The sequence below is a fragment of the Canis lupus genome, chromosome 9, assembly GCF_011100685.1.
Source record: "Canis lupus familiaris isolate Mischka breed German Shepherd chromosome 9, alternate assembly UU_Cfam_GSD_1.0, whole genome shotgun sequence".
NCBI lineage: Eukaryota > Metazoa > Chordata > Mammalia > Carnivora > Canidae > Canis > Canis lupus.
In genome coordinates this window covers 40,965,631-40,987,223 of record NC_049230.1, presented here as the reverse complement: position 1 = coordinate 40,987,223, position 21,593 = coordinate 40,965,631, and the positions used below count along the sequence as shown (strand labels likewise).

The 21,593-nt window shown below is 35.4% G+C and overlaps 1 protein-coding gene across 6 annotated transcripts in view; it reads left to right on the top strand.

The window, feature by feature from the left end:
• The window catches only part of SUZ12 (SUZ12 polycomb repressive complex 2 subunit), a 45,492-nt gene extending 24,614 nt beyond the window's left edge, over positions 1–20,878 (top strand). For all 6 annotated transcript variants that reach the window (XM_038548183.1, XM_038548182.1, XM_038548181.1 and 3 more), the window contains 8 exons: positions 5,376–5,481; positions 9,485–9,662; positions 12,473–12,564; positions 12,780–12,923; positions 13,772–13,929; positions 14,323–14,521; positions 15,542–15,621; positions 18,505–20,878. In XM_038548183.1, the coding sequence (XP_038404111.1) occupies positions 5,376–5,481; positions 9,485–9,662; positions 12,473–12,564; positions 12,780–12,923; positions 13,772–13,929; positions 14,323–14,521; positions 15,542–15,621; positions 18,505–18,850 (1,303 nt within the window). In that variant the 3' untranslated portion in view covers positions 18,851–20,878. The remainder of the gene's footprint in view (positions 1–5,375; positions 5,482–9,484; positions 9,663–12,472; positions 12,565–12,779; positions 12,924–13,771; positions 13,930–14,322; positions 14,522–15,541; positions 15,622–18,504) is intronic.
• The last annotated feature ends 715 nt before the right edge of the window (positions 20,879–21,593 follow it).

Here is a 21,593-nt window from a genome sequence, read left to right as displayed (position 1 = left end):
ATGAGTTGCTATTTGAATGGCTCAGTTAAGATTGTTTATTAGGCATGTATTTTCTCAGTGTCTACTCTCTGTCAGACACTGTTCTAGGCAGTGATAAGGCAACAAGATCCCTGCCTTCATGGAGCTTAATTTCTAGTGGAAGAAACAGACCACCATCCGAAAATTGTATCAACTAATGTCACTCATTGGTGAATGCTCTGAAGAAAAATAAAGAGAACAAATGGTTGTTGTATAGAAAGGTCTAGGAGAAGATAGTATTTCAAAGAGACCTGAATGAAGTGGGCCCTGTGCAAATCTTGAGGTTATGTATTATAAAATTAAGGTAGAAATCTGTGTCGTCACAGAGGAGCAAAGAACACCTGAATTTGTTCTCATCTCTCCCACATCCTAGGTTTCACTGGGAGTGAAGCATCTTAGTGACAGTAAAAGGTCTAGGAGGCAAAGGCAGCATTCTTTTTTGAGGAGATCAGAGAATGGATCCTGTAATGTGCCATGAGTTCTTGTTTCAGGCTACTTGCTGGTAGTTAACACAGTTCACTGATAGGTATAGGAGAAAGAGGCAAGTAAAGCAATTAGTACATTCCTCCTACTTTTTAAAAAGTATGAGATGTTGCTTATTAGCTACTAGATAAAGTTACAAGGCTTTTAATAGGAAAGCAAAGATGGTTAGGAATAATGCCATAAATTCTGGCTACGTATTGCTGTATTGTCTTAGAATAAATCCTTTAACATTACTGTTAGAATATATGACTTAATATTGAACCAGTATAGTGTCTTTTAAAGTCAGAAATTTATAGGTCAGAGATTTATTTATTTTTTTAAGATTTTTAAATTAAATTTATTTATTTGAGAGAGTGACAGAGCAAGCATGAACAAGGTTTTGAGGGGATAGGCAGAGGGAGAGGGAGAAGCAGACTCCCCTCTGAGCAGGGAACTGATGCGGGGCTTGATATCAGGACCCTGGGATCATGACCTGAACCAAAGGCAGATGCTTAACCACCTGAGCCACCCAGGCGCCCCAGGACAGAGGTTTAAATGGAGAACAACGGAGACATGTTCTAGGAGATTGTAGTTAATGTCTATGGGAGAAGCAACTAGGATGTGACACAGTGGGCTTCATTGTGTTCATCAGTGTTCTATTTTAGGCAGCATGAGGGGGAGTGTTGTGTTCTTTTTTTTTTTTTTTTTTAAGATTTTTATTTATTCATTCATGAGAGACATAGGCAGAGGGAGAAGCAGGCTCCATGTAGAGAGTCTGAGGTGGGACTCCAAGACCACGCCCCTGGCTGAAGGCAGGCACTAAACCGCTGAGCCACCCAGGGATCTGCGTGTTGTGTTCTTTTTAAAATTCTTTCTACCTTACATGTATTAGCATATTCCTTATACCTATAAAATATTGGTTTCTAATTAATGAATAAATGTGCCAAGAAGAAACCGTAGTAGAATTTTTCTCCAATGATTTTGAAAATTTCTAAACTATGAAAAAGTCAAACAGTATAGATCATTGATACCCACATGCCCTTCACCTAGATTCATCAGTCATTAACATTTTACCACATTTGCTTTATTTGTGTGTATTTTATTTTTGTGCTTAACTGTTTCATTGTGACGGTCTACTTCATTCCTCCTAAACACTTCAGTATGTATCTCCTAAAAACTAGGAATTTCCTTCATAACCACAATACACCTGTCATACTCACGAACTTGAACGTAATGCAACAAAGACTATCCCCGGTTGACCACAGTAATGCCCCTTACAGATGCTCCTCTCCACCCCACCCCAAAGGTTATGATCTGTAGCAAGTCGCCCTATCTATTCAGTCTTCTTCAGTTCTCCAAAATTGGGATAGTTTTCCATTCTTTTATTTCTCTCTACCTTTTGTGACGCTTTTTATTGTTGTTAATTCATATATTGCCTTTATTTTTTTTTTACATTGAAGTATAGTTGACACAATATTACTTTCAGGTGTACAACATTGTAATTTCAAACATTCCATATGTTGTGCATTGCTTACCAGGATAAGTGTAGTCACCATAGAAACTTATTACAATATTATTGACTATGTTCTCAATGTTTGTACTTCTCACCCCTGTGATTTATTTATTTTATAAGTTTTTACCTCTTAATACCCTTCACCTGTGGTGTTTTTTTTGTTGTTGTTTTGGGCTTTTTTTTTTTTTTTAGGATTTTATTTATTTATTTGACACAGAGCGTGTGAGAGCACAAGGAGGGAGAGCACAGAGGGAGAGGGAGAAGTAGGCTCTCCGTTGAGCAGGGATCCTGACCCGGGGCTCCATCCCAGTACCCTAGGGTCATGACCTGAGCCGAAGGCAGACTGTTAAATTGACTGAGCCATCCACATATACCCCTCTTTCATCTATTATGTTTAACCCCCCACACTCTCCTCTGGCAACCACTTGTTTGTTTTCTGTATGTATGAGTGTGTATCTTTCTCTTTTTGTTATTTGTGGCACTTTTTAAAAGTACAGGACTATAGTTTTACAAAATGTCTCTTAGTTAAGGAGTAGATTTAGGTTAAATATTTTGGGCAGGATACACTGAAGGGTGATGTGTTCTTTGTGTACATCACAGACACAGGTAAAATTGGGTTTGATCACTTACTTGGTTAAGGTGGTGGTCATATTTCTCTATTGTAACAGTATCTTTTCCCTTTAATACATAATCTCTGTGGTAATCTCAGTTTCAACTGGGTCCATTTTCTCCCCAACAACATTTCACCCGGTAGTTTAGCATCCATCAGTGACTCTTGCTTGAAAAAATTATTCGTATGGCAATTGCCAGAATGTTAACATTCTATCATTTCTTCTATTTTTATTGACATTTTTTTCTGTATATTAGAAGAGCATTCCTTTCCTCCACTTATTTATCAGTAATTTAATTAGTATTTTTTTCTTAATCAGTAACAAATTCCATTTTTATCCATTTTTCTTTAATCTGCTCATGTTGTTACTCATTTTAATGTTCAAATTGTTCCAAATTTAATCAGGAGATGCCCCTCTAAACAGGGTCCTTTATGTCTTTTTTTTTTACTTTTATTTACTTTTTGTTTGTTTTTCCTTATTTTCTGAATAGTAAGATATTCCAGGCTTACATTCTCTCTCTCCTACTTCTGCTCTAGAATTGGCCATTTCTTTTAGTCTTGATTTCTTTTTTTCTTTTTTTTTTTTTTCCTACTAAGATTTTACTTACTTGAGAGCATGTGAGTGCATTGAGGGAAGAGCCAAAGGGGGAGGGGGAGAGAGAATCTCAAGCAGGCTTTGTTCAATGTGGTCCCTGACATGGGGGTTGGGCTTGATCTCTGAACTCTGAAATCATGACCTGAGCCAAAACCAACAGTCAGATGCCTAACTGAACTACCCAGGCACCACAGCCCCTCAACCCCCATCTTTTTTTTTTTTTTAAGGTAGGCTCTATACCTAGTGTGGATTTATTTTTTTAAGTAATCTCTACACCCAGCATGGGGCTTGAACTCACAACCCCACAATCAAGAGTCACATGCTCTTCTGACTGAGCCAGTGAGGTGTTCCTAGCTTGATTCCTTTTAATGGAGGAAAAGTATTTACAACCCAAGATCTGAGGAGTTAGATGTGTAAAAAGTTCTTTTTATAATCTCAGAGAAGTTAAAGTCTCCTTAAAGAATGACCACAATTCAAATGCCATATAGAAAAAGTATGAAAAAAATGAGCAAAATTAAAAACGTATTCTGAAAACAATGGAAGTCCTCATAAGCTAAGTAAAAAATAAAATGACAAGGGAGAACTAACTTCAATTCATACTATAGATTGATGTCTCATTTCTTTAATATAATAAGATCATCCTCATTAAGAAAACTACCACAGCCCAATAGAAGAATGAGCAAGAGATAAAAATGGTTACAAAAAAGGAAAATATATGTGATTTTTAAACATTTAAAAGATAAGACATCTAAAACATTTAAAAGTACACTGAGATGTCATTTTTTCACTTACCAGTTTGGCAGAGATCAAAAAACTGATAAAGCACTGTTGATGAGGCTGTGGGGAAAAAAGGGCCTCCTCATGCATTACAGGTAGGAGAGTAAATTGGATTGTAGCTATCAAATGTTCGACTGTAAAATAGAATATTACGTAGCCATGTAAATGCATGAGGGAAGCATCGTTTCAGCTTAGAAATATATGGATGTGTTATTACCTATACAAATACATAAAAATAGCTTTTTAAAATGTTAAGTTGAATAGCTTTACTGCTGTACTGTTGAAGTAGAATAAATTCAAGGTGCACAGCATAGAGACAAAAATTCTTAAGTCTCAAAATCATTTGGTGTTACAATCAGACTCAGAGACATACTACCCAGATTCAGTTGCTAGCACTATTTACTATGTCATCTTAAGGCAAGTTGCTTAATCTCTCTGCCTCAGTTTCTTCTTCTGAAAAGTAGAATACTCTATTTCATCGGTTGGAAAGATTAAATGAAAAGTGAAGTCTTTCAAATAATGCCTGGCACATAGTAAGCACTCAATAAATGTGAGCTGTTATCACCAAACAGAACTGTTCCAAGACTGATGGAGAGAAGCCAGATTCTTGCAACATACAATTAATTGTTGAGCATGGTTGAAGAATGGTGTTTAGGGTAGTAGTGTTACCAGTATTTAAAGGAATGAAAAAAATAATAAGCTGTATGTAAACACACATATATGTACACATACATTAAAACTATATTGTGAAAAAAAAAACTATATTCGTGAGTATGGGCATAATTCTTTGATTCAACTGGTATTTCATTCATTTATTCATCCATGAAATGTTTATTGAGCACCTATATGTGCCAGGTGCCCCTGGGATCTTATTACCAGAATCATAATCATCAAGTTTACTGGTCATGAATGAAACTCAAGAATTCTAGTTCAAGTGTTTTCAATAGTTAGAAATGACAGAGGCATAATTCTTTGTGGTTACCTAAGCCAAGTATTCGAACACTTTTTATCCCTTTTTTTTTTAAAGTATAAAGCTTACACTTGTGCTTTATACTTAATGTTTAAAATTTACCAAGTTTTAAAAAAATTTAAAAAATTAAAAAAAAATAAAATTTACCAAGTTTTGAGGATTTAGGCATCTATTATACTTTAGTATGATAAATTACATCTGAGTATCTACAATAATGAAATAATTCTTTAGTAATAATAGTTCTTAGTGCAGATCATTAAAATTGCTTTTGTCAGGAATGGAGAGTAGGTATATTTCAAAATTCTGTTGGGTATGTAAGCTAGTTTATAAATTTAATTAACTGCTTTTTAGTATAAATCTAAAGATGTAGAATTTAATGTACTTACAGTAATACACAGGTTACTTTAAAGTGTATGTGTTTGTCTAACAGGCGCTTACAGCTTTTAGATGGGGAATATGAAGTAGCCATGCAGGAAATGGAAGAATGTCCAATAAGCAAGAAAAGAGCAACATGGGAGACTATTCTTGATGGGAAGGTATGGACTGCTTAGAAGGTGGAGCACGTTATAGTCATGAACTCCCATTTTTGATTGATGTTTTCTTTCCCAAATGCAAATTTATGTTGGAAGTAAAAGAGTCCTTTGTTTATATACTTTGAAATACACAAGTAAAAATTACCTAGTCAGAGTATTCAATGGAAAGCACTGTCCTTGGATCCAGACTGCCAGGTTCAAATCTCCACTCCTAGCTATGTGGCATTCTGGCAAGTTTTTTAAGCTTTTGTGTGTCAGTTTTCTCATCTGGAAAACGAGGCATAGAATTGATGGATTAAATGAAATAATGAAATATGCTTACCACCGTGCCTGGCATAAAATAAGTGCTCAATAAATGTTAACTACTATTGTACCTGAAACCAGTACTACACTATGTATTAACTAACTTGAATTAAAAAACAACAACAAACTAAATCCTCTTGATGGTAATAGCAGGCAACATGCAATGACTAGTAATACATTTGTCAAGAAATCTTCAGAAGTTGGATGAATCATAATTAAAGTAACTTTTTAAAGAGACTTGGTAAAGAATAAATACATTTCTTATCTTAGGTAGGCCGACTCAACAGAATCATGATGTCATTTATTTCCAGATATGTGCCATCACAAGCAAAATCCTAGGAGTTTTTTAAGCCTTAAAATTAGTCTCAAATTCATGTAGGCATATAATAGTATGTAATTAATAGTAAAGAATATTGTAGAAGTTTTCTAAGAATGTTTACTTAACAGTAAACAATACTGTAAAGATAAATAGAACTTAAATTGTATGGTATAATAAACATAGGAATAGAGGAAGCATTGTTTTTAAAATAGTTTCATGTACATTTGGATTTTAGTCTGTGATAAAATTGGTATTAGATCTGTGTGGGAAAGACTTCTCATTCATTGTGAAAGAACTGGTCTCTAGCCATCTGGAAATAAACTTAGACCTTATAAATCCCAAAAGACTCATACATGAAATGTAAATATTAACATTACATAACTTCAGAAAAAAATGTAGGTGAATATTAATATAATCTTAGTGTGCAGAAAGCCCTTATAAGTATAATGCAAAACAAGAAAGTGTAAGATAACTTACGAAAGTGAGTCATTTCTCCACTACAAAAATCTAAACATTAAAAGCAAATGATAAGCTGGGGAAAAATTAACATACAAAAAGCTAATACAATGTATCGTTTTATAAACCAACAAGAAAAATAATCTAATTAGAAAAATGGTTAAAGAGCAATCAGACAATTCTTGAGGCAATAATTGTAGATTACTAGCAAGCTTTTAAAAAGATATTCAACCTTATTAGTATTCAAAGATGTGTAAACAAAATCAAAGATAGTACTTTACTGGTTTGACAAAAAGTTTGGCAGTTTCTAGTTGGAGGTGTGAGGATACATAGTCTCACGTAATGCTTCAATGTGAGAATAACTGGGGACAGCCTTACTGGAGGGCAGACTGGCAACATGGATGACATTTTAAATTGTGTGTATAGGCATTAGCAGTTAAGACCATTTCCTCAGTATTGTCATGAGGTGTAGTAACTGAAAAGATGTGGGTAACAGGTCTTGTCAAAAATAGTGAGAAACCAGAAATACCTTAAATCTAAAACAATAGTCTTTAAAAAGAATAATACTTTGACACGAAGATTTCCATGGTATTTAGTTTTTAGTAAAATAAATTAGTAAAAAAAACTAAAACAATTAGTTTTACTTTAATAATATACATATTTCTACTTTTCTAAAATTAATGGTGGTTTCCTCTAGGTGGTGGAATTTTAAATTTATTTTTTTATATACTTATCAATAGTGTTTGAATTTCATGCGGGTGTTCATTGTTTTAAATTTTTTTTTTAAGATTTTATTTATTTATTCATGAGAGACATAGAGAGAGAGAGGCAGAGACACAGGCAGAGGGAGAAGCAGGCTCCCTTCGGGGAGCCCGACATGGGACACGATCCTAGGTCCCCAGGATCAGGCCCTGGGCTGAAGGCAGCACCAAACTGATGAGCCACCCGGTCTGGCCTTAAATTTCTTATTTAAAGTTTAAGGTGTGTGTGGTTTTTTTTTTTTTTTTTGGTTTTTGGTTTTGGTTTTGGTTTTTGTTTTTGTTTTTTGCTGTTGTTTTTTAAAGATTTTATTTATTCATGAGAGAGGCAGAGTCACAGGCAGAGGGAGAAGCAGGTTCCATGCAGGGAGCCTGACATGGGACTTGATCCCGAGACTCCAGGATCACGCTCTGGGCTGAAGGCAGCACTAAACCGCTGAGCCAGGGATCCCTGGGTGGCGCAGCGGTTTGGCGCCCGCCTTTGGCCCAGGGTGCGATCCTGGAGACCCGGGATCGAGTCCCACATCGGGCTCCCGGTGCATGGAGCCTGCTTCTCCCTCTGCCTATGTCTCTGCCTCTCTCTCTTTCTCTCTCTGTGACTATCATAAATAAATAAAAATTTAAAAAAAAATTTTAAAAAAATAAAAAAATAAAAAAAAATAAACCACTGAGCCACCCGGGCTGCCCTAAAGTTTTTATTCACAAGAAAATAAGTATTCTATAATGTGAGTTACTGGTTTTTCCCAAGAAATTGAAGGAATATGAAATGGATATCCTTTTAAAGTTAGAGCATTTAGATTTTTTTTAAGAAGCTTTGTGGTATTCTTCTAAATAAATGTCCCATAATTTACTAAGTAACTAATGCTATTTTAATGGATAATTCAATTATATTAATTTTTTTACATTTTCACAAATGTAAATATACTAGTACATGTATCTTTATGCATTGTATTTTTTTCAAAACTAATTTATAAAAACACACTTTTATTTCATCCCTGTCCAAAATTATAGTTTAAAAAGAATGATTTGTAATAAAGTTGTAGGAATTTAGGCTTGTATGGCAGTAAAATAAACAGGTTTCTGTGGAATAGCATGAATGCAGACTTTCAGAAGATTATTGGATTATTGAAGATTTATTCTGTATGAATTGAGAAGTAAAAATAGAAGGAGGAGAGCTGCTGAGATACTTTAGTAATAAGGTAGTAGAGTCTACCTTATCTATACTTAGTGATTATATAAGAGAAACAAAAAGAAAAATAGGGGCCAGATGTAATTCTGAAGTTTTTAGGTTAGAGTCAATAATAGGAATGATAATATGAACAAAATTAATTATACCTCGGAAGGAAAGAAAATAGATTCATGTCTAAACATATTTTAGTTCAAGGCAACATTAATGTCACTCAAGTGGCAATGTCCAAGAGGTAGTTGAGGTACAAAGTTTTAAAGCTTAAGAAAAAAAAAAAAGTTTTATAGCTTAGGTATAAAAGAATGGAGGATCAATTTGGAATCATCAGCCTAATAAGGTACATCCATGGATAGGTGACCAATTAGGGTAGATGGCTAAATGTTACCTAGGAATTAAGGAGACCATGAGTAGAGTCTTATCATAAGTGATTAGAGGTTGAGGTGGAAAGCCAAAATAGCTCAGAGTCCCAGAACCCAAACAGGAAGAACAGGGGAAGTTGTCATTGAAGCTGAAGAAGTCAGGGAAAATTACTAATTGCTCTTAGTGTTCAATTTACAAAAACAAAGTAGTCATCTAACTGGCAGGCTTTGGTTACCACAGGTTTTTTTTTTTTTTTTCTTTTTAAAGCCATTTCTCATTGATTACCAACATGTAAGAATAGGAAGGTCTCCCATGTGAACTTGGATTCCTGACTTCTTTTGAAAAAAATTCTGAAAATCTGGCTATGCTGGCACTGTTTGCACATGGCGACAATTAATCCCTGCTGTTAACTGTCTGCCACTTTAGGCAACCTGAGCTCTCCAGTACTTCAGTCTGTCTTGAGCCCATATATGTGCTTTCCTTCCCTGGCCATATCTGTAGGCATTGTAGGCTTTCAAATCCACATTAATTTATCATAATAGATATCAGGAGGTTTCTTTTGTTCTGTAATTTCTTTCAATTCATTATGTGAAACCTTCACTCTTTTCATGTTTTCTTTTTTAGAGGCTGCCTCCATTTGAAACATTTTCTCAGGGACCTACATTGCAGTTCACTCTTCGTTGGACAGGAGAGACCAATGATAAATCTACAGCTCCTATTGCCAAGCCTCTCGCCACTAGAAATTCAGAGAGTCTTCATCAAGAAAACAAGCCTGGTTCAGTTAAACCTACTCAGACTATAGGTAAGAAAACATTGCTATCAAAATAATGCTTTGCAGGGGCACCAGCTGGCTCAGTTGAAAGAGCATGAGACTCTTGATCTTGAGATTGTGAGTTTGAGTCCCACATTGGGTGTAGAGGCTACCAAAAAAATAAACAAACTTTATGATAATAATAATAGTAGTGCTTTGCAGAATTAGGACTTGGCTTCAGATTCATTTGTTTTCCTTTTGTTCTAATAATTATTCTTAGGGAAATATAAGCAGTTCTTTATGTTTTGTGCAGATGTGTCTGGGAATTTTTTTAACTTTAAAACCATGATGAAATGCATAGTGTATATATATAGTATGTTACGTGTCATGTGTTATATAACCCCTCCAAATGAAGTCTATAGATAGCTTCATGTCAATTTAGGACAAGTTTTTTTCCACCAAATTTCTCTTAAGCTCATGAGAAAAACAGTTGGTTTTCATACCTTTTTAGATTTTGGAACTGCAGATATATAAAGAGTTTTAGAACTGTATGCTTTTTTATAATTCATATAAAGATTTGTATATGTTTTAGAACTGAATTAAGTATTTCAGAGTGTTTTTTTACAGTTTTAGGGCTAGAAAAGTATCATCATAACTTGAATTTTACCAGGTTAAATTTTGCAGTAAATTTTTAGAGGAAAAACACTTATAAATGGAGATAATTCTGCTGAGTTAAGGCCCAGGTGAGCTGTAGTGTTGTTTGTCATGTTGTATCTGCCTCATAAGAACACTGCCTTCAAGTGAGAGCATCTGTATGTTTTTATCCAACTCTATTTAAAGAAGACAAAGTTTAAGACCACTGTCTTGGCCTGGGTGGGTCAGCGGTTGAGTGTCTGCCTTTGGCTCAGGGTGTGATCCCGCAGTCCCAGGATCAAGTCCCACATCGGGCTCCCCTCAAGGAGCCTGCTTCTCCCTTTGCCTGTGTCTCTGCCTCTCTCTCTGTGTCTCTCATGAATAAATAAATAAAATCTTAAAAAAAAAAATACAAAAAACACCCAAGATGTGGGTGCTGAGTGTACTCATTGCCTCTGGGGTGCCACTGCTTTAAAGATTTTATTTATTTGAGAGACAGATAGGGAGAGATAGAGTGAGTGTTAGCATGCATGAGGGGAGGGGCAGAAAGAGAGAAGCAGACTCTGCTGAGCAGGGAGCCTGACTTGGGGCTTGATCCCAAGGCCCTGAGATCATGACCTGAGCCTCCCAGGCTCCCCTATTTGTTTTTAATGAAAGTAGTCATATTTATTGTTTTCACACTCTCTTCCCTGAGCACATATTCCAAGGGGCCCTAGTTGTTGGGGGTGTAATACGTATGTGTTTAATAAGCTTCACCATATTTTAGTGAGAAAACTGATTTCCGGATGCATGGGTGGCTTAGCAGTTGGGCGTCTACCTTTGGCTCAGGGATTAGCCTAGTGTCCTGGGATCAAGTCCCACATTGGGCTCCCTGCATGGAGCCTGCTTCTCCCTCTGCCTGTGTCTCTGCCTCTCTGTCTCTCTCTTTCATGAATAAATAAATAAAATTTTGTTTTTAAAAGAGGGATTCCTGGGTGGCTCAGCGGTTGAGCATCTGCCTTTGGCTCAGGGCATGATCCCAGAGTCCCAGGATTGAGCCCTACATTGTGCTTCCTGCATGGAACCTGCTTCTTCCTCTGCCTGTGTCTCTTCCCCTCTCTCTCTCTCTCTCTCTCATAAATAAATAAAATCCTTAAAAAAAAAGACAACTGTCTTTGACATTGACCACTCATGTCCATTCATTGTGTGCAATTTTCTGTTATGTCAAAGAGACTTAAGAAATGATCAGAGGCACACCTGAGTGCCTCCGTGGTTAAGCAGCTGCCTTCAGCTCAGGGCATGATCCCACAGTCCCAGGATCAAGTTCCACATCGGGTTCCCCTCAAGGAGCCTGCTTCTCCCTCTGCCTGTGTTTCTGCCTCTCTGTGTCTCTCGTGAATAAATAAATAAAATCTTTAAAAAAAAAAAAAATGGGCAAAGATTCCCAAGTAAATTGTGGTCTGGGTACTTCTTAAAATACTCTGTGGCCAAATAGGTAAGTGTTTTGAAACTGAGAAAGAAATTTCATACAAAACTGTACATATGAAATGGTTACTTATGTCAGGGAAAATATAAACATTTTATTTTTAAGTCTGTAATGAAATATACCAAAATTATTAATAGCCATCTTTTGGATTTGGAGTGATACTAATACAATCATTATTTTTTAAGATTTTATTTATTTATTTATGAGAGACACAGAGAGAGAGAGGCAGAGGAAGAAGCAGGCTCATGCAGGGAGCCCAATGTGGGACTCGATCCCAGGACCCCAGGATCACACCCTGGGCTGAAGGCAGTGCTAAACCGCTGAGCCACCCGGGCTGCCCAGAGATGGTTTCTTAAAAAGAAAACATGGCTCCTGCCAGTAAGACCTTAATGACTTGAGGATGAGAACAAAAATTGTGTTAAGTAGGGCACCTGGGTGGCTCAGTCAGTGAAGTGTCTGACTCTTGGTTTGAGCTCTGGTCATGATTAGAGTCATGAGACTGAGACCTGCATAGGGCTCCGCAATGAATGTGAAGTCTGCTTTGGATTCTCTCCCCCTCCAACTTGTGGCACATGTGTGCCCGTGCTCTCTGATTTTCTCTCTCAAATAAATAAATCTTTAAAAATTTAAATTTAAAAAATTGTGTTAAGTACCATAAATAGAATTCTTTAAAAACTTTAATGTTTAATTAGTTTTATAAGATAAATTATTTCACTTTTTATAAGCAGGTATGTGCATTAAATATAAAAGTATATATTTTCAGCTGTTAAAGAATCCTTGAATACAGACCTGCAAACAAGAAAAGAAAAAGATACTTCAAATGAAAACCGGCAAAAATTAAGAATATTTTATCAGGTAATATAGCTGGCCTTACTTTTTTAAGTAATCATGAAATACCTTTGTTATTGCATGTTGCATCTGAAATACTTTGGCATATTTAAATGAAAAGAATGTCTCTAATTTGGTTTTCTCTTTTTAAATTGTTTTAACTATTTCTAAAGGTGATACTGAAATAAAATATCTTGAGATGTTTAAATTGGATATTTGCTGTTTTCTGTTTTTTGTTAAAGTTCCTTTATAACAACAATACAAGACAGCAAACTGAAGCAAGAGATGACCTACATTGCCCGTGGTGTACTCTGAACTGCCGCAAACTTTATAGTTTACTCAAGCATCTTAAACTCTGCCACAGCAGATTTATCTTCAATTATGTTGTGAGTAACCTTTCTTATTTTTCTTACTAATAATATATGACAATCTGAATTTCAGAAACTGCTTCTTGGGACGCCTGGGTGGCTCAGTTAGTTAAGCATCTGCCTTTGGCTCAAGGTTATGAGACTGAGCCCCAAGTTGGTTTCCTTGCTCAGTGGGGAGTCTGCTTTTCACTCCCCCTCTGCCCCTTCCCCTCACTCTTGCTCTCTGTCTCTAGCTCTCAAATAAATAAAATGTTTAAAAAAAAAAAAAATCTAAAAAAAAAACCCTATGTTAAGAGTACGCTTACTATGATGAGCACCAAGTAATGTATAGAAGTGTTGAATCACTGTGTTGTACACCTGAAACTAATACAGTACTGTATGTTAACTATACTGGAATTTCTGTATGTTAACTATACTGGAATTTAAAAATAACAAACTGTGCTTCTGCACAAAATGCCAAAATCTTTGCATTTGATAGATTGCTATTTGCATTTGATAGAATGCTAAATGCATGAATTATAGTGATATATTTTACACATATTTGCATAGTGCACCTGTACTGACTTACATAATCCTCACGCCAGCTCTTTGAATTAAGTAGTAGTTTCTTCTTACTCAAAACAAGAATAATTTGTATAAAGTCACCAAGCCAATAAATGTCATAGCCAGGATTTTAACACAAATATTCTTGACTCCAGATCTTATTCTAACTTCCCTTTCACCATTCCAGTGTGTGTGGCTTATTTTAGTTTTCAAAACATTAAGAGCCACAAATACTTTTTAATTAATTAATTAGAGTGATAGGTATTTAGGGTAGGGATAATTAATATTTCCTTATTCTAAGCATCTTGCCATTTTTGTTGCAGTATCATCCAAAAGGTGCTAGGATAGATGTTTCTATCAATGAGTGTTATGATGGCTCCTATGCAGGAAATCCTCAGGATATTCATCGCCAACCTGGATTTGCTTTTAGTCGTAATGGACCAGTAAAAAGAACACCTATTACACACATTCTTGTGTGCAGGTAGGTTAAAAGGTCATAGAAAAAAAAAAACCTATTATCTGACTTTTATTGATGATGCTGGAGGCACAAAGGAGGGCTAGACAGAGCTGTTTAGGGTGGGAATCATTACTTCAAATTATTATTTAGCTAACTGTCTGGGATGGTATACTGCTTTATAACCCTCCGCAGTCTCTGTAGTGATTTTCTCAGTTCTTCTTTAGAACTTTTTCATGTTTTAAATATTAATGTCACCACTGCTACAGTGGCTAGAAGGATTAAAGAATTCTCCCAGTGGAAGTTACTGTGTGCATGCCTAGGTAGGAACCTGTGCCAGAAGAGGAATATACTCTGAGAGGTGTGAAAAAGAACCCTATCCCTGTCACTTAATGTTACATCAGCCTTTCTTTTCATCAGACCAAAACGAACAAAAGCAAGCATGTCTGAATTTCTTGAATCTGAAGATGGAGAAGTAGAACAGCAGCGAACATACAGTAGTGGACACAATCGTCTATATTTCCATAGTGATACTTGTTTACCTCTCCGTCCACAAGAAATGGAAGTAGATAGTGAAGATGAAAAAGATCCTGAATGGCTAAGAGAAAAAACCATTACAGTGAGTATTACTATTATCACCATTGACTGTGATTTTAGAATCTTAAAATGAAGTGATTCATGTTTAAAAACAATTAAAAAACAATTAGTTTAATACAAATTAAACTCTTGACTTAGTGTAAAGGAGCCTGTTCTAAATGAAGGAATTCAGGAATCCACAATGTTTGTAGTTGTGTCATTTAAACAGCGGAAGGACATAAAGATTTTCTTCTTGTGATTTTATATCATGTTTTTTGTTTTTTTGGAAGTAGGTAACTACTTCATAACTTAGAGATTCCCTTTAAGATTACTACTTAAGGGGCACCTAGGTATCTCAGTCGGTTAAATGTCTGCCTTTGTCCTAATCTTGGGGTCCTGGGATTGGGCCTTTCATCAGGCTCCCTGCTTGGCAGGGAGCTTGCTTTTCTCTCCCCAAATCCTCTTGCTTGTGCTCTCTCTCTCTGTGTCAAGTAAATAACTAAAATCTTTTATTATTATTATTATTTTTATTCATGAGAGACAGAGAGAGAGAGGCAGAGACACAGGCAGAGGGAGAAGCAGGCTCTATGCAGGGAGCCCAATGTGGGACTCAATCCCGGGTCTCCAGGATCAGGCCCAGGGCTGAAGGTGGCGCTAAACCACTGAGGCACCCGGGCTGCCCAAATAATTAAAATCTTTAAAAAATAAAAAGAAAATTACTGTTTAAAAGTCGTTTGAGGGCAGGCCTGGTGGCTCAGTGGTTTAGTGCCACCTTCAGCCCTGGGCCTGATCCTGGAGACCCGGGATTGAGTCCCATGTTAGGCTCCCTGCTTGGGGCCTGCTTCTCCCTCTGCCTGTCTCTCATGCATAAATAAATAAAATCTTAAAAAATAATAATAATAATAAATAAAAGTTGTTTGATTTTGCCACTTTGTTGTATAAATAAGTTGTAATATTGTTATTTACAAAAATTCTGTTTTTGACATTCTGATAATTTTCTTAGAAATACCAATTTTGTTTATTCTATACTAATAGTTTTTTGTGTTTTTTTTTTTTTTTTAAGCAAATTGAGGAGTTTTCTGATGTTAATGAAGGAGAGAAAGAAGTGATGAAACTGTGGAATCTCCATGTCATGAAACATGGGTAGGGTATTTCTAAATTTAAATACTCCATTTCCTTTATGCTCTTGTTGCCACTTCACATTCTATAAATCTATGTTTGAATCTTACTTAAAATTTCATTGGCTTAGGGCTGCCTGGGTGGCTCAGTCGGTTAAGTGTCCAACTCTTGATTTCAGTTTAAGTCATCATCTCAGGATAATGATACTGAGCCCAGTTGTGGGGCTCTGCACTCAGTGTGAAGCTTGCTTAAGATTCTCCTTCTCCCACCCCTAAAAAATAAAATAAAATTCCATTAGCTTAGATACAGTGTGCTGTAAATATTACCCTAATCCAGAGTATTGTAACTGCATAAAGAAAAAAAGTAAAAAAAGAAAAAGAAAAAAGGTGTCAGCTCTAACAATAGTTTCCATTTTTAATAGGAAAAATGAAATTCTTAAAAATAACCTAACCCTTTTTTTAATTACCTAATTTTGATTTCTTTTATTGCCAAAGATTAGACAAATATGTCTCTTGCTTCATGCCTGGAAATCCTGAAAATTACTTTTATCGCACTTTACCACAATTTTTGAAAATTGTATAATTCTGGAGAATAAAATATAATAAGTGCCTTCTGATTTCTTACTACTGTTGCACAGAGGTCATGGTAGAACAAGTTCTTGTGCCATTGTGGCTATCTACCTTCCAAAACATTGTTTTTCCTACAGATCTGCCTCCTTCCCTGTGTAAACTATTTGCCTGTCAATACACAGATTTTTCTTCTATACCTTATTATTAGATATTCATTTAAGGCTTTCTTTTGTAGTGCAAGCAGCCAAGGTTTTTTTCATTTATAATGAAATAAATGAATAAAATAAATGGTAAGAAGCACTTTTGTTTCTTTACTCTTAGGGAGTATGTACCAATTCTTGGTGCATAATTTCCAACCCATCTGAGGTGCATGGGCCATCGCCTTTTTTTGTATACTGCCTCAAGCTAAGAATAGTCTTCACATTTTTAGGGGATTGGCAGGGAAAAAAGGAAGACCACAGATCGTATATGGTCTGCAAAGCCTAAAATGGTTACTTATCTAGCCTTTCACAGAAAATGTTTGCCTGACCCTGGTGTAGTCGTTAAAACTCAGTTAACTGAGTATGTATGTATGTGGAAGCTCAGGTTAAGTCTGTTTTTTCTTTTGTCCTGATATGTCAGCTTTAGATGGAATTTTAGTCCTACTATTATTTATTGAGTTCCATTTTCATTCCTTAATCTAACTCTGTTAGCATAACAATTATTTTGGGTTCATGATATACTACTAGCATAAAGTGGCAGGTAGTTGGGTAAACTTTGAATTTGAAAATATCTGTAGGCAGGCCTTAAAGACTTTATTGGACCCTCAGTTTCAGTAGGTAACTGAGCAGCCATTCTGTTTGGTTTAATTTGATTTTTTCAACTTTTATTCATTGTGGGTACACTATACTTGATTTCTAGCAACACAACCACACTGTACCACATTTGTTGTGACATCTTCAATTTTTTTTTAATGTAGCTTTTTTTTCTGTTTCATTGAAAAATCATTGGCATACATCACACATCACTGTGTAAGTTTAAGGCATGCCATATGATGGTTTGATTTACATCCATTGTGTGAAATGATTACAATAGATTCAGCTAACATTTTCTTTTTTTTTTTTTTTTTAATTTATTTATTTACCCATGTGCAACACAGAGACAGACAGAGACACAGGCAGAGGGAGAAGCAGGCTCCATGCAGGTAGCCCAATGTGGGACTCGATCCCGTGTCTCCAGGATCACGCCCCAGGCTGCAGGCGGCGCCAAACCGCTGTGCCACTTGGGCTGCCCTAGCTCACATTTTCTCATACAGATAAAATAAAAAGAATAAAGAAAAGACTTATTTTCTCCTTTCATTGAGAACTCTTAGTATTTACTTTCTTTACAACTTTCCTGTATATCATACAGAACAGTGTTAGCTATTATCCTCATGTTTTCTGTCCATTATATCCCTAGTACTTATTTATCTTATAACTGGAAGTTTGTACCTTTAGAACACCTTCCTCCAATCTCCCCTTTCCCCACTTTCTGCCTCTGGTACCCACAAATTCTCTTTTTCTATGAGTTTTGTTATTGTTTTTATTTTTTTTAAGTAATCTCTACACCCAGCATAGGGCTCAAACTCATGACCCAGAGATCAAGAGTCGCACACTCCAACCAAGTCACCTGTTTTCAGATTCTGCATATAAGTGAGACTTAGTGTCCTTCTGTTAGATTTATTTGTATAATGCTTTTAAGATCCATCCATATTGTCACAAACGTGGCATCTTCGTTTCTTTAAAGGCTTTCCGTGAACTGAAAATGCAAAGAACACTGCTTCTGAAATAGGAAAATATGTCAGACTAAAGTGTGTGTGTAGAGAGTTAATGAGAGTGGTGCTGGCAGGAGAAAATGCTCTGTATTTTTAATACGGCTATATGCCATTTCATTAGGACAAACAGAAATGACATCTGTTTAAGTTCTGGTTAAATCTCTTTAGAGGTGCCTGGGTGGCTTAATCAGTTGAGTGTCTACCTTCGGCTCAGGTCATGATCCCCAACATCCTGGGATCAAATCCCACATTGGGCTCCCTGTTCAGCATAGAGTCTGCTTCTCCTTCTCCTTCTGCCTCTGCCCCTCCCCGCTGCTTGTTCTCTCCCTCAAGCTCTCTCTCTCTCTCTCTCAAATAAAATCTTTTTTTTTGTTAATATCTTTAAGTTTTTTAAATGGTAAGTCCATTCAAGTCATGGATGGAATTTCAGATTCACTAGTTTTACTAATTGTTAAATCATCACTTACTGGTCTATCATAGTACCATGTTGTATTTGACATGATGCTTTATATCACTATTGATGTTTGTGTTATTTTTATTAAATAGGTTTATTGCTGACAATCAAATGAATCATGCCTGTATGCTGTTTGTAGAAAACTATGGACAGAAAATAATTAAGAAGAATTTATGTCGAAACTTCATGCTTCATCTAGTCAGCATGCATGACTTTAATCTTATTAGCATAATGTCAATAGATAAAGCTGTTACCAAGCTCCGTGAAATGCAACAAAAATTAGAAAAAGGAGAATCTGCTTCCCCTGCAAATGAAGAAGTGACTGAAGAACAAAATGGGACAGCAAATGGATTTAGTGAAATTAACTCAAAAGAGAAAGCTTTGGAAGCAGATGGTGTCTCAGGGGTTTCAAAACAGAGCAAAAAACAAAAACTCTGAAAAGAAAAAACCCAACCCCATGTTATGGACAAACACTGAAATTGCGTTCTAGGGAATTCAGCCTCTAGGAAAAGTTTTGTTTTTGTTTGTAATCATAGGTTTCAAACAGGCACTGTTAGATGAAGTAAATGATTTCAACAAGGGTATTTGTGTCAGGGCTCGACTTCACTTCATCATGCAGCATTATATGTATGTCCATTTCATTGATGTCATTACAACACACTCTGAGCATGAAAAGCAATACTTCAAAGAAAGTATTTTTAACTTCAGCAATTGTCTTATGAAATATATTGAATTGAACTAGGAATTATTTCATATATTTAAATTATAATGTTTTTTGCATTTGTGACTGGCCATTTTTCTACTTTGTAATTGTGAACCTTTTCTTGGGGAGGGAAAATTGGAGTGTGATTCCTTTTTTAGAAATTGAAGATATTTTGAAATTATGTTGCATTATTATTTGCAATCAAACCTTGATCCTTGAGTTTGAAATCATTTATCAATTTGGAATGAGAAATTACAACATTAAATTCTTTACAAAGGTTCATTTACAATTTTAAAATAGCACTTCTTCATCTTATGCCTGTTTGAGAAAATGTCAGTTTTTCATATTGTTGACAGTGAAATGTCATGTTGGCTTACAAGGTTACTGACCATTTTGTTTTTATGTGGATACTTTTACTGCATTGCTCACCCAGTATATTGTTTTAAACTTGAACATTTGCTGTTTTGGGGTGGTTTTTGTTTGTTTGTTTTTTGGGTTTTTTTCTTTTTTCAGTATGGTAATCACATTGAAATTTCAGCTGTCCACATCTTTTCATTATAAACCAAGGGAAGAATGAGTTTGGGATTTTTAAGATGCCACTTTCGAGGAAGGAAATATTTTATAAAAATGAACCAGAAAATGTTGTAACTTTTTTTTCTTGCAAGGATGTCTTTGTAATGTATTCCATGATTAGAATATCCAATACAGATAAGCTGACTTGAATTGTTGTGAGCAATTTTGCCCTGTGATATATGTGTTTTATGCACATATTTGCAGTTGGATTTTCTCCAACAGAAAGTGGTTTCACTACTGGCACATTGACAAGCACCAATAGATTTTTATTCCAACTCCAAGCACTGTGGTTGAGTAACATCACCTCAATTTTTTATTATCCTTAAAGATAATTGCATTTTCATATTCTTTATTTATAAAGGATCAATGCTGCTGTAAATACAGGTATTTTTAATTTTTTAATTTCATTCCACCACCATCAGATGCAGTTCCCTATTTTGTTTAATGAAGGGATATATAAGCTTTCTAATGGTGTCTTCAGAAATTTATAAAATGTAAATACTGATTTGATTGGTCTTTTAAGATGTGTTTAACTGTGAGGCTATTTAACTAATAGTGTGGATGTGATTTGTCATCCAGTATTAAGTTCTTAGTCATTGATTTTTGTGTTAAGAAAAATAGGAAAGAGGGAAACTGCAGCTTTCATTACAGACTCCTTGATTGGTAAGCTCTCTAAATGATGAGTTACAGTAAACTCTGATCATGCCTCTGGATAGTGAATCTTGAGCATTTCTCTCGGGCTTTAATTTGCTAAAGCTGTGCACATATGTAAAAAAAAAAAATAGATTATTTTAGGGGAGATGTAGGTGTAGAATTATTGCTTATGTCATTTCTTAAGCAGTTATGCTCTTAATGCTTAAAAGAAGGCTAGCATTGTTTGCACAAAAAGTTGGTGATTCCCTCCCCCAAATAGTAATGAAATTACTTCTGTTGAGTAAACTTTTTATGTCATCTTATAATAAAAGCTGAAAAAATCCCTTTGTTTCTATTTATAAAAAAATGCTTTTCTATATGTACCCTTGATAAGAGATTTTGAAGAAATCATGTAAGATGATAAAGCATTTGAATGGTACAGTAGATGTAAAAAAAAAAATTCAGTTTAAAAGAACGTTTGTTTTTACATTAAATGTTTATTTGAAATCAAATGATTTTGTACATAAAGTTCAATAATATAAAAGCTGTATTCTGTTTTGGTTTTGGTTTTTATTATTATGCATTGTTAATGTGTGTACTAAAATTTTAATTTGGCTAGGATAGTAAGGATCCAGAAAAAGCACACCCATTGGTCAGAGTTAATAAGAAATTAAAAAATCAATGCAAAAATCCTACTTTCAGTTCTAGTAACATCAGTTCAACTGCCATGTTATTTATGGTAATACTTAACCATTTTTATAGTTCAGAGTAATGTCAATGTTAACCTAACAGCTATCCATCTTTGGTTGTGGATTTTTTTCTTTTCTTTTTAATGAAAAAGATTTTATCTTGGCCTTCACAAAGCTCTTAGAGTGGGATATAAATGAGAATTATAAAGTAAAATGACATTGTATAATAAAGTTATATACAACATTCTGTGAGGTTAGTAGTTGCTGACGTTAACTCTGGAAGAGTTAGGGGAAACTTTACAGAGGAGCTGAAGACACTTGCTTTATTTACTAGTAATAGCATGTTGCCTGTCACATGCTTTTGTGTATTCTTTGAGCTGAGTGCCTCTGCTTCCAAAGCTCACTATATGTTTCTTGAAAGCCATCTCACTGACCTTAGTACTGCCCAATGGTTTTATTTTTATTTTTTGAAGATTTTATTTATTTAGTCATGACAGACACAGAGAGAGGCAGAGACACAGGCAGAGGGAGAAGCAGGCTCCATGCAGGGAGCCCCACGTGGGACTCGATCCTGGGTCTCCAG